General features: G+C 39.8%; 1 protein-coding gene across 2 annotated transcripts in view; it reads right to left on the bottom strand.

The window, feature by feature from the left end:
- Positions 1 to 12,560, bottom strand: part of LOC113035126 (uncharacterized) — a 58,260-nt gene extending 45,700 nt beyond the window's left edge. The window contains exons 1-2 of one of the 2 annotated variants that reach the window (XR_013900935.1): positions 11,814 to 12,560; positions 10,005 to 11,081 (exon numbers count right to left, since the gene is read on the bottom strand). Coding sequence is in view for 1 of the 2 variants with exons in the window: in XM_026190446.2 (XP_026046231.1) it covers positions 10,016 to 11,081; positions 11,814 to 12,038 (1,291 nt within the window). In the remaining variant the exon portion in view is untranslated. The remainder of the gene's footprint in view (positions 1 to 10,004; positions 11,082 to 11,813) is intronic. The other variant, XM_026190446.2, reaches the window with a different exon arrangement.
- Between the last annotated feature and the right edge of the window lie 4,917 nt (positions 12,561 to 17,477).

Here is a 17,477-nt window from a genome sequence, read left to right as displayed (position 1 = left end):
CAAGCAGATCCTTCAACTTCTTTTCATTTCTTTGGGGAGCAGAAGAGGGAGATAAATCTTGTGACTAGGGCATGTGATGAGTGAAGATTATGTAATGTATATAGTATTGAAAACCCTGTGTTTTAAACATGCTCTGGGCCAGCATGTGATAGCATGATAGAAACATGCATAACACTGCCCCCTGGGTTTTACTGTGCACAACACCGTGAATACTGGATAAGCATGCTCTTATTCTTGCTCATCCTCAAAGTGAGGTACTGCCTTCAGGTTTGGAAAAGTGAGACTCTTGGGCCATTTGGGTCAGCTGGAAAGAGAATTTGGTGTTTGCTCCCTGCAAAAGTTTGCTGACCATGTCAAAGCTGTGGAGGGCACAGTGTAAGGGATCAAAATGGGACCAGGGAGCAATCTGAAAAATCTGTTACTTGTCCAGCTGTCTGGACAAGCCTGGGAAGAATGGGAACAGGATATTGGCCAAATAAAATCAGGTAAGATTTTTTCTAGGTAATTCTTAGAGCTTTTTGATCATGCCTCATACTCCAGAAAAAACAATTGTATGGTCCCACTAGCTCCAGAAGAGCTTTGTCAGAACTGAGAAAAATAGCACTATTGGATTTCACAATAATAACAAGCTCGCTCAGGAGATAGCAGAAGGAGATAACAGATTTAAATCCTGTGCAATAAACCAGGGGCCAAAATAGAGCTGTGGATGCTGGATGTACATTTTATCATTTCCTAGACAAAAATACTAATACTAATAATTGGTGATTGCAATTTTACTAACATATATTTTCCCCCTTTAGAAGAACTGTAACAGCCCTTTATATCTAGGACTAATCAATGAAATGATAAAGCTAGTTATGCTAAAATAACTTTTCTGTTGTCATTGTAAAGTCGATAGAACTCATTCCATCCACGTTTTGACTGATAAGACCAAAAACCACTGACAATGAGAATTGTGTCACGCTAAATCAATCATGTGGTTGGAACAACACATGTTTGGGCTGCTGCATCTGTGCCATTGAGCTTGCTAGGAGCATGGGCAAGATAAAAGACAAAATAACAACAAAAAACCTTAATGAAAATTTAACAACCCAATGGATGCAGCCCAAGGCTCATAAGACAAGATGGGTCTAAGGAAGTCGGTAGTGTGGAGATATTTTACTACTTAAGGTCTGCCAAGAAATCAAAGCACCATACAAACTGTGTCAAAAACATGTTCCTAGAAAGGCAGGTAATACCAAAATATATTTTTTTCTATCTGAAGCATTGCCAACATGCTTTTTTTCTCATTTTCTGTTTTCTTTTTGGTGCGGCCATGAATAAATTTGAACATTGCACAGTTGATTGTTTAGCTGCAGAATGCAATCCGTGCATAATTCCCAGAAATTTCCTCCCGTACCGTATGACATAAAAAAAACCACAGCGATATCACAAATGCAACAGATTTTTTTTTCATGATTTATGTCATGAATAAAATATTGTGATGTAAACATGACTAAATGTGGAACATGCCAAGCACTGTCAATACTTTCTAGATGCACTGTATATCCCTCAGAATAACAATGAATATTTACTGAAGCACAGCTCTTTTTTCCCCCTTTGAAATAGTGTAATAGGTGCTAAAAGCTCACTGTCCTACCTTAATAAAGATGCCATAACTGCTACAGCCCACATCTGATTTTATATGATTAAATTTAAAATTGTATCATGGCATCTTCTACCCATGCAGTATGAACGAAAATAAAATCACTATCAGTGAATAGTTGCAAATAACATATCTTTAAATGGCATTAAAATATATGACGAACTTTAAACTTGAGTATATTTATACCCAGTTATGGTTGATTGGTTGATTGAATCTTTATTTTGAACATGTTGAAAAAGTACAACAAAATAGAATTAAAAGAGACAAATGAACAAAGAAAAACAAAAGGAAAACGAGCAACCACAACTCCAAATAACGTTCTTGTTCTAAAAGGAGCAGGAAGAAGCATAAGCTTATTTAATCCCACCCCTTTTCCACTATCTAGTATCAATAGACTACAGAAATACCTCATTGCAATTACATTATATGTTATGTGTAATTTTTTTTTTTTTTTACAGTTCATTCAGTGTCATTTGTCATGATAAAGTACTGTATCTAATATCATTTAATGTGTATATCTCTACAATTGACATACCTCAATTACAGTCCCAGTAGACAGCCTGAGGGTCACATTACATAGACACCATATACTGATACCAGCATAGCAGTGCTACTATAAAGGGTGAAAATTACATAGCGCCTAGTCAATTATTTAGTGCACCAAGACTGGAGAGCAGAGAGCATATTGATGTTAATGACCTCAATTTGTAAAGGTGCTGGCCCTTGATGGAACCTGCTTAATGAAGATTTAGACTGGCTGTAGCTCCAGCTACAACAAGAACCACAAAGACTCATAAGTACACTTTACTCTATGTTCTTTCTCTGATATGTATTTGACTTTTGATTTCTATTGATATTTTTCTATTTTTCTGTCTTGACATTTATATTGTATTCAGTATGTATAACTTTATTATGGGACTGTGTACTGTAAGTTCATTGTTACTATTGTTGGGAAAAAACGAAAATGTATTAGCTCTCTGGACTGTACTGCTACTCAGTTGGGAAAATCTGGAAACTTTAAATCATTTAAGAAAAAAAGCAAACTATGAAGGACACAGATACTTAGATATATATATTTCTCTGTTTAGGCCTAACAGCTATTTATCGGTCAATTTCATATTGCAATATTGTCTAAGATATTATTTTAAATAGTATTTTAATATATTGATATGAAATTATGTTTTATACAATGTATTTATTGTTTTTGGTTCTCTGTATCATCTTCAACCATTAACTGCATGTAAGCTTGTAAGCACTACCACAGTCGTGTCACACTCATACAAGTGTCTGTGTTTTCTTAGACTCATACGTGCTCATATCTTTAGTCACGCAAGTCTTTCTATCAGTAACAGTAAGTATAATTGGCATTGTTAGAGATATGCGTTATGTCGAAAAATACAGCAAGGAGACAAAGATTAATATGATCACTAACTAGGTTGCAAATCACAATAGTTTCGTACTGTATGTGGCACATGTACATTAAGATCACGGCTGTTGTGTTTTTTGAATGCAGCTCTGTTTCTCAAAACGTTGCAGCGCTGTGCAAAATGTAAATAAAACCAATGCAATGATTTGCAAGTCATAAAAAAAAAAAAAAAGAAAAAAAAAATAGACTGGCTGTGTGTAAGTTTGCAACAAGAAGTGAAGAGCTTCAGTTAAGAATTTGTATTATCCAACTGCTATAGTCCAAAGGCATGAAGTAGACAGAAAGGAGACAGCACAAAGGAAGCAGAAGCAGAATGAATGAGCAGTAGAAGAGATAGATGATCTTAAAGAATAAGAGGATAAGAACGTTGCAGTGATCATTTCATGAACCAATCAAAGAAAAAAAAGTAGAATGAATAATAATTCTTTTATAAAATAACCAATGAATTATTTCTACTAATACTAAATAAGTCCAAACATATCCAATTTGTAGTGCAGCAACAACACTTGGATGTCACAAGGAGCTAAAACTCTGGATGTTCTTCTATCATACCACTTGAGGTAGAATGGGCAGCAAGTGCAGGTCCAGCCAACAGTCTGTAGTGACTGAAATATTTGTAAAGAATTATTTAGTTAGCATAGCATCGGTTATTAATATATATATATATATATATATATATAGCTGTCCTTCAATGCACATATTAAACAAATATGTAAGACTGCGTTCTTCCATTTGCGCAACATCTCTAAAATTAGAAATATCCTGTCTCAGAGTGATGCTGAAAAACTAGTTCATGCATTTATTACTTCCAGGCTGGACGACTGTAATTCATTATTATCAGGATGTCCAAAAAACTCGCTGAAAAGCCTTCAGCTAATCCAAAATGCTGCAGCAAGAGTGCTGACAGGGACTAGAAAGAGAGAGCAGATTTCTCCTGTTTTGGCTTCCCTTCATTGGCTTCCTGTTAAATCCAGAATTGAATTCAAAATCCTGCTCCTCACATACAAGGTCTTAAATAATCAGGCCCCATCTTATCTTAATGACCTTGTAGTACCATATCACCCTATTAGAGCACTTCGCTCTCACACTGCAGGCCTACTTGTTGTTCCTAGAGTATTTAAAAGTAGAATGGGAGGCAAAGCCTTCAGTTTTCAGGCCCCTCTTCTGTGGAACCAGCTTCCAGTTTGGATTCGGGAGACAGACACTATCTCTACTTTCAAGATTAGGCTTCAAACTTTCCTTTTTGCTAAAGCATATAGTTAGGGCTGGACCAGGTGACCCTGAATCCTCCATTAGTTATGCTGCAATAGACATAGGCTGCTGGGGAATTCCCATGATGCATTGAGTTTTTCCTTTCCAGTCACCTTTCTCACTCACTATGTATTAATAGACCTCTCTGCATTGAATCTGTTATTGTTATTAACCTCTGTCTCTCTTCCACAGCATGTCTTTTATCCTGTCTTCTTTCTCTCACCCCAACCGGTCGCAGCAGATGGCCCCGCCCCTCCCTGAGCCTGGTTCTGCCGGAGGTTTCTTCCTGTTAAAAGGGAGTTTTTCCTTCCCACTGTTGCCAAAGTGCTGCTCATAGGGGGTCATATGATTGTTGGGTTTTTCTCTGTATCTATGAAGCGCCTTGAGGCGACTTATGTTGTGATTTGGCGCTATATAAATAAAATTGAATTGAATTGAATTATGTATATATCAATGTATGTAGGTAACCAAAGTGAGGGTAATTAAAAAAACTATTTATATGCTTTTAGAGATAAACACCTGAGCACTGATAGTTTGAAGGCCCTGTTGTATCTTATTATTTACACAAATAAATATCTTATTTAGGGCCTAAACATATTTAAAAGCTCATAAAAACTTACACACATCACAGGTGTGCTGAAAGCTTGTGTCTCTTAAATGGGTAGAACAAGATGCCTCTGCCCCACCGCTGTGTTTCATGTATATGTATGAAAATGCTGGACTCGAAAGGCAACAGAAAGTCATTTTGGCACCATTTTTGTGACTTTTTTGGGATGAGGCCAGCTGCATATTTGGTCAGATAATACTTTGTTTGGCTTATTGAAGAGTGTGTTGTTGATTTCTTCACCATAGTGTGTATAATCCAGATTCATTCACTTTAAGCTTCAGCTTCCCTGCAACTCTTCCTGCAACAGCATTTCCCTCTGAATATCTACAAAGAGCATTTAACTTCATTTTAATGCCAAAAAACTCATTAAGTCTCAATTTGGAGCAAATTAAATCTTAATAAACTAAATCAGCATTTCTGTTCCTGCCTCCTGAATTTAGTCTCCTGCAGCTAAAATTTCAGCTATGGTGACATCCGTGTTCTTAGTTAAACCATTTATAACCAGACCGGGTTTCATAGCATCCGACTCATTTTTCAGATCGATTTATTTTTTTAGGTCTATGCATCTTTTTGTTACTTGCTATTCTCTCTGAGAGCTAATAGACAGAAAACTTCTGAGGAGCTTGTGATTTTCTATACTGTAAATTCTACCAAAAGCATATGCTTTGTTCTCTTTCATAGTAGGATGTGTGAAAAGTTGTGCAGCATCTCAGTTTACAGTACAGTACATCCAGCCACTATTGTTTCCTAGTAATAGCTGAGTCAGGCATCCTGTGTCCACCTAAGGTACAAAGCTATTTCCCATGGTCTCAGCTGTAATATAGAGCACTTTCACTCAGCACAGTAGAAATCATTACTGATGCTAGACTACCACAACACAGTATTTATACAGTCATGTTTCAGTAGGAAGGGTCATGTGCACTTTGTAATGTAGTGCTAAATACAAAGACCTAACTGCAACCTTTAATGTTGTCTTACAATGGCAAAGTGATAGTGTGCATCATACTTTTTAACTATTGTTTAAAATAACAGATTGAAAATACACAAATTAAATCAAGAACACTTCATTTTGTTCTACTTATACTAGTGCTGAACTAGTATGTCCTACAGCAGCCATGAGCTTCATTACTGAAGGCTAGAAACAAGGATCTCCCGGGAATATGAGGATTTTTAAGACAGCATTTGCCATTTTTTATGTAAACGAGCCACTGCACAAGCAGACAGACATAGAGCATGATAAGATTTGTCACTCCCCACTGTGTCACGTGTACGTTTGACAAATCACACTTTCCTTATTTATATAGCCCTCATGCATATTTTCAAATTAGTTATGTTCCCTCTTATTTTGAAAGGTCAGTCGCTGCTAAGCCCTGTCCATCACAACTTTTAATCCTGGCAGTGAGAACTGTGTATAAAAATAGATGTCTGTTTGAAACAGTTGTTTAGTTCAACCTTGAGAAATAAAGCTGAAAGACTGTACTTAAGTCACATCTTGATTGTTTGATTTAAATTCTACTACGGTGATGTACAAAATTATAAAAACATGTGCCATTGTATTTCATATACTTGGTGGTATCTGAACTGTCTACCCTGATTTAAAATGTGGCCAATTTCTGGTGTAAGATCGCCGTCTTCTGAACCTATTTTAAGACTGAGCCACTTCAGTATGGTTCTAACCACTTCCTCACTTGCCTCTGCAGTTCCCTCTGGTTCTCCTACTGTGTGTCAAAACCTAATTTCATTTTGGATGTAGGGAGGCAGGTTTGGGCAGGAGATAAACAAAGATTGTGTTATGGCCTAAAAATACATGATTTATTCATGAACTCTATGTTTTTTACAGCACAAGTGATATGCTGTAATATGAGGCAATATTCTTCTTCAGATGTTTTAGAATAAAACAGTCATAGTTTGTGTTGACAGTCTAGCCCAAGAATTCACAACATACAATCCTGTGAAATTAGAAAAATCATGAAAATGGCCTGGGTTGTACAGACATGTAAAAAAGTAATTTAGAGATTAGATAGAGCCAGTTGCTGCAGATCAAATGCATTTGATTAGTTGATCAACAAGTGTGACACCCCTCTGTCAAATCGTTTTGGCAGTTTGATCATCTGGAGTATTCAGGTGTGTGTTAATACTTTCCAGAAGAAGGTCAGACTGTAGTAGACTCCTTGAAATTCCAAAAATCCAGAGACTTGCATCTCAGACCCTAAAATCCTCAGATAGTATGTAAATATTAAAGTTCGTGACAGTGCAATTAGAAAAAGACTGAGGAGAAAGCCTTTTCTCTCTAAAGAGAACATGGCAGCATCACAAAGGTTTGCAAAGTTGCATCTGAAGAAACCACAAGAGTATTCCTTTGGACAGACAACACTAGAGCATTGTGATTTGCTGGTGTGTCCTTGGGATCATTGTTCTGTTGCATGTCCCAGCTTTGGCAAAGCTGTCAGACAGATGGCCTCATATGTGACTCTAGAATACAAAGCTGCTACTACAGAGGAGATCATGCTCCACTCATTGACTGCAGAAGAGCATTATGGAAAAGTTAAAGCTCACTGTGAAAGATTAAACTAGTCACTTCCTGCATTTTAAAACAAAATAAGAAACATTTGAATAAATTATTGTGAAAGTAAAAAAAAGTTCATCATCTTGTCTGCATCTGCCTGTAGCCTCTCTCATATCTACCATTTACGCTTTTTCGTCTCAGTCTGCAGCTCTCAACATCCTCAGCTTTGCTCTTCAGACCTTAAACCATCTGATTGTGATGCTCTGCTCGAGTTTATTCTGCTTGCTCGGATTAGTCGTCCACTCTCTGGATACTCTGCTCAGTTCAGCAACAGTTCCCCCACTGCTCTGCACAGCCAACAACCATGGCTCAATATTCCATTTGCAACCCAAGTCCACGAGCCGCTACGTAATTATAACAGGTGGCTAATGCGGCTAATGAGTAACTGCTAATAGTTAAGGAGCTAAATGTGCATGTGCACCAGCCAGGTTAACATTTTTTATAACTATTTATAAATGAATGTTTTGAAAACATTTATTGACCACTAAAAATCATCCCAAAGTGTAGTTCAATATCATGAATGTTAAATACTTCAACTGTTAGTGAGGGGAGGAGCTGAACGCCCGTCTGTCTGCAGCGGTGCAGCTAGAAGATATCGATCGTTGCAAGTGAACACTGTAATATTGTATGAATTGAGTGATTTAATTTAGTATCAATTAATATGTGAGTATCGATTTTTTGGACCACCCTAGTTGATGTGAGCTTGTTGTGCCGATGCTGTTTTTCACATGCAAAGCCGACACTCAAAAACACAGAGAAACAACTAAACCAAAGAGTCACAAGGGAGGACTTTGGAATATTTAATGGAAGCCAAAATTAAGTCAAGCTTAAAAGCCAAGCCAATGCATTTCAAATCCGCTCAGCTGTTTCAAAGAATGTCATGAGTCCTTTTGCTGTCAAAAATTGAAGGGGCCTGTGCAGTGTGCATGTGGAAAAATTCCACGTGAGCGTTTCAGAAGAGCTGAGCAGCTGTCAGATGTGAGCTAATAAAAATGAATGGGTACAAAGTCACACTTACCTGTGTCCCTGCATGCATACTACACTATATATACATGCATGTTAAACTCTCTTTATTTGTTTCCATGCCTAAATACTGTCTACTCATCCTTCAGCTGTCACTGTGTGCGCATGTGCATCCAAACATGTATGTGCGACTATAATTGTAGGTCTAGCTCATAGGCCACGTCTAAACCTAGCTAAGTCCTCAGCAGTTTCTATGAGTTAACTCAGTCTTGTGTTTCCTTGAACCAAGGTCATCCATTACTGTGACTTTACACTTAAGAGTTTGGGAGTACCACAGCATAGAAAGTCCATGAGCAGTCCATTAGTTTGTATAATCTTTTATACTGAAAGATTATAAAATAATGAGAATTTATCTCTACAAATTCTCACTTCCATTCTCCACTTCCTGAACTGTTTTGATATTGCATCAGTTTTTGGTCAACTGAGTTATTGTTAATAAAAGTATTACATGTGCTTCTTTCTGTTTTTTAATTATATTAGCAACTAAAAGCTTGTTGTTATAAATACAAACTTCCCAGAGAACACTGGCAAATAAGCCGTAAGTTAATATTTTTTCATTTAACTTACATTGAAAGGCTCAACTTTTTAATATATGTAAAGATATACAAAAATGAATCTGAATCACAAATAATATAAATGAAAGGTGGAATATGGGAGTAGAAGCCTGGTTGAAAATTATTAAAATGGTCAAGTAAAAAAAAGCATTAGATCAAATAGACTAAGGTGTATTTACATAACAAATCTTCTATATGCCTATTAGGTTTTAACAATCTGAAGGAATACGTTAAAAAATAATATACTGAGATGATGGCAAACAAATACTAAAGCATTGATATCAGCTATGTAGTTCCTTTACATATCTATATTATTGCTAATATATACTGTAATATATCTATATCACTGAAGAACTTCTGCATGGATGCAAACTGCATTTCGTTGCCCTGTACCTGTGCATGTGCAATGACAATAAAGTTTAATTCTATTCTATTCTATTCTTTATCTTGTTGCTTTAATAGGCACACCGCTAACATGGACTCCAAACAGTAAACAGTTTAATAATAATAATGGATTGCATTTTTATATAGTGCTTTTCGGGACCCCTCAAAGCGCTTTACAATACCACTATTCTTTCACTCTCACATTCACACACTGGTGGAGGCAGCTACAGTTGTAGCCACAGCTGCCCTGGGGCAGACTGACAGAGGCGAGGCTGCCATATCGCGCCATCGCCCCCTTTATCATCATTAAGTAAAGAAATGCAATAAATGTATATTGTTGAAAACATTCAAATGTTTGTATGCTTGTTGTGAATGTACGGCTCATGTAATTGATAAAAATATCTCTATTTGGTCATTATTAGTACTTGCTTCCACCATTTTCTAGTTAGATAAAACAATATGTTAGTGCATCTCTCTATAAATGTATAAGTGTTCATTTATGTGTCATAAAATGGTTTATGAATGAAAAAATACAAGATAAGAGTTACCATGTGCCTACCGTTGTACAGACTCTGGTGGTGGGGGGCAATCTCTTCACCCGCTGGTCTCCTGTGACTTCCATCCCTGCCAGGGGAGCCACTACTATACTTCCCCTTGCTGTGCTCCACCCCTGGGCTCTGATGATAGTGATAGTGGTGCCGTATAGACTCTGGACTTCCCACAATCACCCGCCCTTTTCTCAGGTGCTCAGGTGTGCCCATTGCTACCTGCTTGGCTTCAGGACTCCCAGCCCCTGCTGAGTTTACCTGCCGGTGTCGCTGACTCAGATCTGGGCTGGACTTAGCTGAGCCCTTGTCACTGCCTGGAGATGCCTGTCCTGACATCAGTAGCTGTTTCTGTGCTAGTAGGTCAGAGCTGCAGGGTTTGGAGTGGGAGCCACAAGGTAGCCTGGTAGGAGACTTGCTGTGTTTCTCTGGGCTGTGTCCTCGAAAGCTGTGAAGCTCTAGGTTGGTGAGGGAACCTCCACGGGGCCGGCAGGACTGGGGAAAGGTGTGGTACTCCGTGGTGGAGCTGCGCCTCCTCCCGCTGAATTCACAAACATCTCTCTTTTGTCCTGAAGAGCTGCATCTTGAGCCAGATCCAGGGCTTGAATTGGAGCCAAGAGGGGAGGGTTTATGGTGAGGGTTATCTGGGCTGTCTGTGCTCCCTGCGCTGGAGGTGCTGCTTCCATCGCCAACATCCCGCAACAGGCCTGGTGTAGGCATGCCACCGCCCAGCTGAGACAGGCTACTTTGACTGTCAATGGAGCTCCTGCAGCCAGGCCCTCCCTGACCACCACCACTTCCCCCTGTGCTTGCAGCCACAACTGTGGCCCTCTCCTCTTCTAACATGAGGCACACCTCCTTAAGCTCCAGGTTCTCCCGGATCACCTCCATCTGCCGCTGCTCCAGCTCCTTAAGCTTCTGCAAATAGATAGCCACTTCCTTCCTCATCAGGCCAGCGCTGTAGCGACCCAATCGCTGCCATTCCCGCGACACCCGCTTCCCTTTCTGCCGGTCGTCATCCAGGAAGCAGCACAGGTCCCTCAGCTCCTGGTTGTCCTCCTGCAGTTTCTGGTTCACGTCCTGGTTTACACAGAGCACGCGCACACACACACACACACACACAGAAGCACATAGAGAGATTACATAGTCATTCCTGCTATGAATGAAGCTTTGATGAAGAAGATTACGTGTGTGTGTGTGTGTCTCTGTGTGTCTCTCTGTGTCTCTGTGTGTGTGTCTGTGTGTGTGTGTGTGTCTTTAGCTTCTGGACTATTAGGGAGGCAGGGCAGAATGATGGACAATTTTATCTATTCTTCAACATTTTATTGGTTAAAGGATAAAATGGTTTGTCAAGGACGCAACCAATAAGTAACCACTAATGAAACTGGAGCTTCAGTCAATGATAATTGGCAGTATTAGTCTACCAGCTCCACTAACTGATTTTTTAGTGCAGAAAATTAAAATAAAAAAATGCATTACAAAATAGTTTCTCAGAAAACCTGTTCTAAGTTAATATGTTGTTTAGCACATAATAATAAACCATAAAACAGAGGTACAAGGTACAATTTTCCTTTTATTAATGTTTCCAAATTCCTGCATGGAGAAGCAACAGGTTTAATCTGCTTATTTAAAGCTAAATTTGACCTTAAATCTACCCCTGTAACCTGGCTGTATTTCTTCTCATGCAGAGCCCACACTTGTTTCAGTCAGTAGGCTGTCTACACATAGTCTACACATTGGAAGAAACCCCACACGGGCCCTGGCACAGCCTGGCTCCCCGGGATCCCCTTCATCAGCACCACCCGACCTCACCTTCAAACTCCGTATCTCGTTCAGGTGTTGTTGGAGTCTCCGGTTCACCTCCCGCATCAGATTGCCGTGCTCCACGATGACGCCCCTTTTTTCTGCTTCTGCCCTCCGCAGCCGCCTCACCAGCTCCTCTTTACCCCACTTCAGCAGCTCCTCATCGGGTATTTTGGAGATGTCCTCTGCTGGTCTCTCTGCGCTTTTGGACTGCTGCTGTGCGCTTTTCTCCATCCCTTTAAACTCCGGTGAAGGTAGACCGGGAGGTAAAACAAAGTGTTGTGTCTGATGAATTTTAGAGCAACCAAATCGAAGCTTTCAAATGCACAACTCTGGTCCAAACGTAACTCGGGTTCCCCCCACCCACCCTTCTTATATCTGTGGAATCACATCGCTGTCATTGCGCCTCTTTCCCACGCCCATGCTGCAGCTCTGATATCCACCCGGTGCTCTGCTGCTATATCACTGTCGTTAGAGCATCGTTCCGCATCCTGCTGCGTCTCTGGTTAAGCCCTTGGCCGGCTTGGCGGGGCGGTTTCTCTCCAGGTGCATGCCGACCGCTTTGCGCACTCCCGCTGCTGAGCGCGCACTACCTCAGTCCGACCGCCGGGCGGAGGGCGGAAAAAAGAGGAGGATGATAAGAAGGGGGGCTCCAAGGAGAGGTTGCAGGTGCATAGCCGAAGAGCCAGGATGATAAGGTGTGATAGTGTGGAGAGCCTCTCTCGTTCTACCATCACTCGCTTACTCGCTCTCTCCTTGTGCCTCTTGGTTTGTTACGCCATCTGCTGGAGTTAGATGTGAACAGTGCTGCACTCTGATTGTTCAAAGTGACGGGCTGCTTCTATTTTTAGGTTCGTTTATAATCAGGGCAGATAGCACTGATCATGGTTTGCTCTGATATTTATGGAAGCGTGACCTCTCTTCTTAAGGATAGCAATCACTAAAAGGGGAAGAGTCAATCCTCATTTCCAAAAAGTGTCACTGCCAGATTGTAAGCTAAAAATACAACTCCCAGGAGCATTTCCAGGATTTTTATAAATGAGATGATACCAAAACCGGTCAGGAGAGGGCCAAGGAAAATAGAAAAAATCTAATATAATCTAATATAAATAAATACAGTAAAAAGAACGCACACCCTCTTTCATTTCCAAGGTATTACATATCAGGAGATAATAAAACATAGTGTCATGTGTATTAATTAATCTAACCTCAGATGAATAACAAAACACGATATTTTACACAATGTCATTATTTATTTGACAAAAATTAAACTAAAATGCAGAAGCAGCATGTATTTACACATGATTACTGTGACACTATATCTATGAAGAAATACACTCATGTAGAGAGGTCTGGTATGTTTTAGGTGTTTTGTTTTTGCTTGAGGCCTCCCAGCTGAGACAGGTGAAAGTCTGACGTGGAACAGAAATAAAGATTAGCTGTTTGATAGTGACAGATTGATGCTGTTTTGATTTATTATTATTAAGAAGAATAAGAAGAATGAAAGGCACTCATGGACAGGCATTTAAAAATCACAGTATGGATAAAATAAAAGTTGGAAACACTATAGATATCACGTGACTATGGCTTTTTGAGGTTTTGGTGTATTTCACCCCAGTTTCAACAGATGGCTTACCGCTGCTTCTAGGTTTGATTGAGAGAGTGTAGAAAAAACCTGATGACACTGCAAACTCTGACAGAGCTTAAGAGTCAGCAGCATCACTACGAGTTTAAGTGGCAACAACAACAATGCACTCAGACAATTTGTGGGAACTTTTTGACAGTGTAAACCACAAGACCCACAGTGCAACTTCTGATGGTGCTGTAGTGGACAAAAAATATCTCACTAATACATTTGTTCCAAGGGCACATGAGCCAATCATGTGTTGCCTTTACATTTTTGCAAATAATACCTATGGATAACCATAAGGGTCACACTATGATTAGATATTTTTTGCATGTGGAGTAGTTATTCATTAAGAAAGGAAGCACTCTCCACCCAAAACAGTTGAAAAAAATATTATTTTCATATAAAAATCTTTATATCCATTGCTACTCAATTTCCCCATATTCTTTTTCCATGAGCATGGTGTTCATTTACTACTTTCTATTGTTGACTAAACATCTTTCATAAAGATTATAGCTCTATACTTAGCCTATCCACAAAGCAGGTGACATTTATCCATCCATCTGCTACCGCTTTTCCTTTTCAGGGTCGTGGGGGGTGCTGGAGCCAATCCCAGCTGTCATAGGGCGAGAGGCGGGGTACACCCTGGACAGGTCGCCAGTCTGTCGCAGGGCTAACACACAAGGACAGACAACCATTCACACCTAGTGGCAATTTGGATTATCCAATTAACCTATCCCCACAAGTTGCATGTCTTTGGACGGTGGGAGGAAGCCGGAGTACCCGGAGAGAACCCACGCAAACACGGGGAGAACATGCAAACTCCACACAGAAAGTCCCCGGCCTGATGGTGGAATTGAACTCAGGACCTTCTTGCTGTGCGGCAACAGTGCTAACCACCGTGCCACCGTGCTGCCCTTTTCAGTGAAAGATTATTTCTTAATTTTAGTTTCTGGACAAAAGAGTGCCCAGGCATCCCGAATGACTTTTAAAAGGTTCAAAGAACATGGCAACATGGCTTAGATTTGCAAAACTGCATCTGAAATTAAACAAAACACAACCAAAGACTTACTGAACAATCTCTTTTGGGCCCACCAAAGTAGAGATGCTTGGTCATAATGCATAGCATCACATATAGTTAAAACCAAACATAGCGTATCAGCACAAACAGCTCATACTAACTGTCAAACATGATGATGAAAAGATGATGATGGTTTGACTTATATTACAACCTCAGAACCTGGCCACCTTCCACTCATTGACCACAATGTGGACCGAAGTGTTCTAGAGTCACATGTGAGGCCATCTGTCTGACAGCTAGAGGTTAGGTCAAAGGTGGGCCAGTGATCCCAAGCACAGCAGCAAATCAGCAGCAGAACAGCTGAAAAAGAAAAGAATCAAATTGTTATAATGGCCCAGTCAAAGTTCAGAGCATAGGGTTAGGGTTAGGCTGACCTGCCACAGCATTTCATTCGAATGAAATGCTGTGGCAGGTCCTAAAGAGAGTTGTACATAAACAAACCCTGGCGGACCTCAATGAACTGAAGCAATGAGAAGAGGAGGCCACAATTCCTCCATAATAATGTGAAAGATATGTATGAGAAGTCATACTGAAAAGCTCACTTCAAGTTATTGTCGCTCAAAATAGTGCTGCAAGCTATTGAATCTGTGTAGGTAGTTTGATTGATTCTGCATTTTGTCTTAGTTTCTGTTAACATGGCGTAATTTTAACGCCTGTTAAACAATAGATTATTAGGACTTGATGTGTGACGTGAAACGTAAAAGAGGGCAGGCATTCTTTCTAAACCAGTGGAAAATTAACTAAAAATTTAGTGAATCCTAATGACTGTAACCAATGTTCCCTCTAAGCTGCGGGTGTGCGCAATTGCGCACTGCGTTGCGTACAAAAAAAAATCTAACCTGAATTGAAATTAACATTAACACTTTAACAATTCTGTTTTGCAGTGTTAGTCAGTAAGTGACTGGCTGCTGTATGGGATTAGAACGATGTTGCCTTATCCCATAGTCCAGCCAATAATGCGATTCATCAGCGCAAAGCACAGGGCTCGCGTGCGGAGTGAAGCGGAAAAAAAGTGCGAGAGAGAGGGTGAGAGAAAGAAAGAAACCCAGGGCTCGCGTCGTTCACTTCAAAGAGTCGGCTCAGTTTCATTCGCGACCGACACATCACTACTATGAAGAACACCTCAGGCTGTCAGGTTAAAACAGTCGGTCGTGTTTTCGTAACGTAAACGCTAGCCCTCCTCTCACAGCCTACGCTCCATCTGCTATTCCCGAACAGAGATACGCAAGTTTCTCCGTGACTCCAGTCAAAGCTGCTATGATGACGTTACACCCCAATTTAACATCACCGTGGTAGAAATTAGAATCAAACTTATGGGAAACGAGACCCCTTGGACATAAATCAGCGTGATGAGAACTATTGATAACAAAGGAAGAATCTTTGGAAAAACATGATCTGAGGAGAATTAATTTATTTTAGTCTGACCCTTGTCCCATCCGCTAACATGTAGGAGGCGGGGTTTATGACCTGTACTACAGCCAGACACCAGGGGGCGATAGAGACGTTTTGGCTTCATTTTTGGGGAGCTGTCGCGTCGTCCATATTTTCTACAGTCGCTGGGGGTCACACATTGAAACAGACTGACGTGCAGAGGTACAAGGCAGCCCAGACAGAGAATGTTGCTTTTAGACTTTGCGACTCATTTTATTTCTCTATCTGATAAGAAAACTATTCAATCAGATAGTTATTTGTAGTGAATGAAATACGGTTACAGTTTCAAGAGGTTTTAAGCACCAAATCTGAAATCCAATACTACAATATTATAATCCAAGATTTTTCAAGCATTTCAAGCACCCGTACGAAACCTGGATATGAAGTTGATGATTGCTAAAATAAAATAGAACATTTTAATCAATTTCTTGTTTGCTCCAAAATCTACGACATGACTATATACATGACTATATATATATATATATATATATATATATATATATATACATATACATATAATTCATAATTCATGTGCTTTACACCACTCAGGTCTGATTTTCCTCTGCAGAAATACACATTTCCAAAATCAAAAACTGAAAAGAACTGAAAACATATTTTGATTGAGGAAGCACTTGTTTTTACTAAACCATTTAACCCATGTATTTTCTCAGATGGTTGCGATATTATGTCATATCCATATCACAACAGACAACATATGCTCAAGTGATGAGTTTTCTTAGTTATATTTTGTAGGGTCTTAAACCTACACTGTGAAGTGCTTTGGCATTCATTTTGTTGGCACCATACAAATAAACTGAATTGAAATGAATAGAACATCAAGCCCCACACTTCTGCCTCTATATACACTTATCCAAAATACTGGCTCACACCACCAAATCAATGTACAAAGCAGGGTCTACAAGGACATGGAGGAGCAGGACCTGCACTGAACCCTGATCTTGCTTTGTGGACCGAGTTCATTGATTTGTAGGGTGAGCTAATGCATGTGACAATAAAAGTGTAAGTACCTGAAATAAATTTTAAGAAACAGGTAAAAGAAGGGGGAAAAAATCAAAACTGTTGCACTCATAAAACCTATTGGACAGAGACAGCTTCTTGCAAGGTGGCAAAAGAGCTTGTCTTCATTGTTGTTCGCCTCGTGTAAATGTCCAGAAAGCATGGGCCATGGATCATCTGTGGAGACACAGGTAACAATACATTGTTCACTTAAATTATGCAAGAAATTTACTATAAATGGCAACAACAGTTACCTAATTTGAAGTTTTCCACTCAAATTCAGTAAGCCGCTGGAGGAAAGTTGTGACATGAGGGTTAATGTGAACAACCTTTCGCTTCACAGTGGTCCCAGTCTTTCTGCCAGCCCACTGAAGGAACATTGTTCCTTCAGTGGGCTGGTTTCAGTCATTATGCAAATGTACTGTTTATAAGATTGGGGAAACCTGCAGTCAGCTGAGACTGAAGAAGTCACTTGGATGAGTGACGAAACGTTTCTCCCACAAAATGCTATGTCCAG

The sequence above is a fragment of the Astatotilapia calliptera genome, chromosome 13, assembly GCF_964374335.1.
Source record: "Astatotilapia calliptera chromosome 13, fAstCal68.1, whole genome shotgun sequence".
Taxonomy (NCBI): Eukaryota; Metazoa; Chordata; class Actinopteri; order Cichliformes; family Cichlidae; genus Astatotilapia; species Astatotilapia calliptera.
This window is presented reverse-complemented; position numbering and strand designations above follow the sequence as displayed.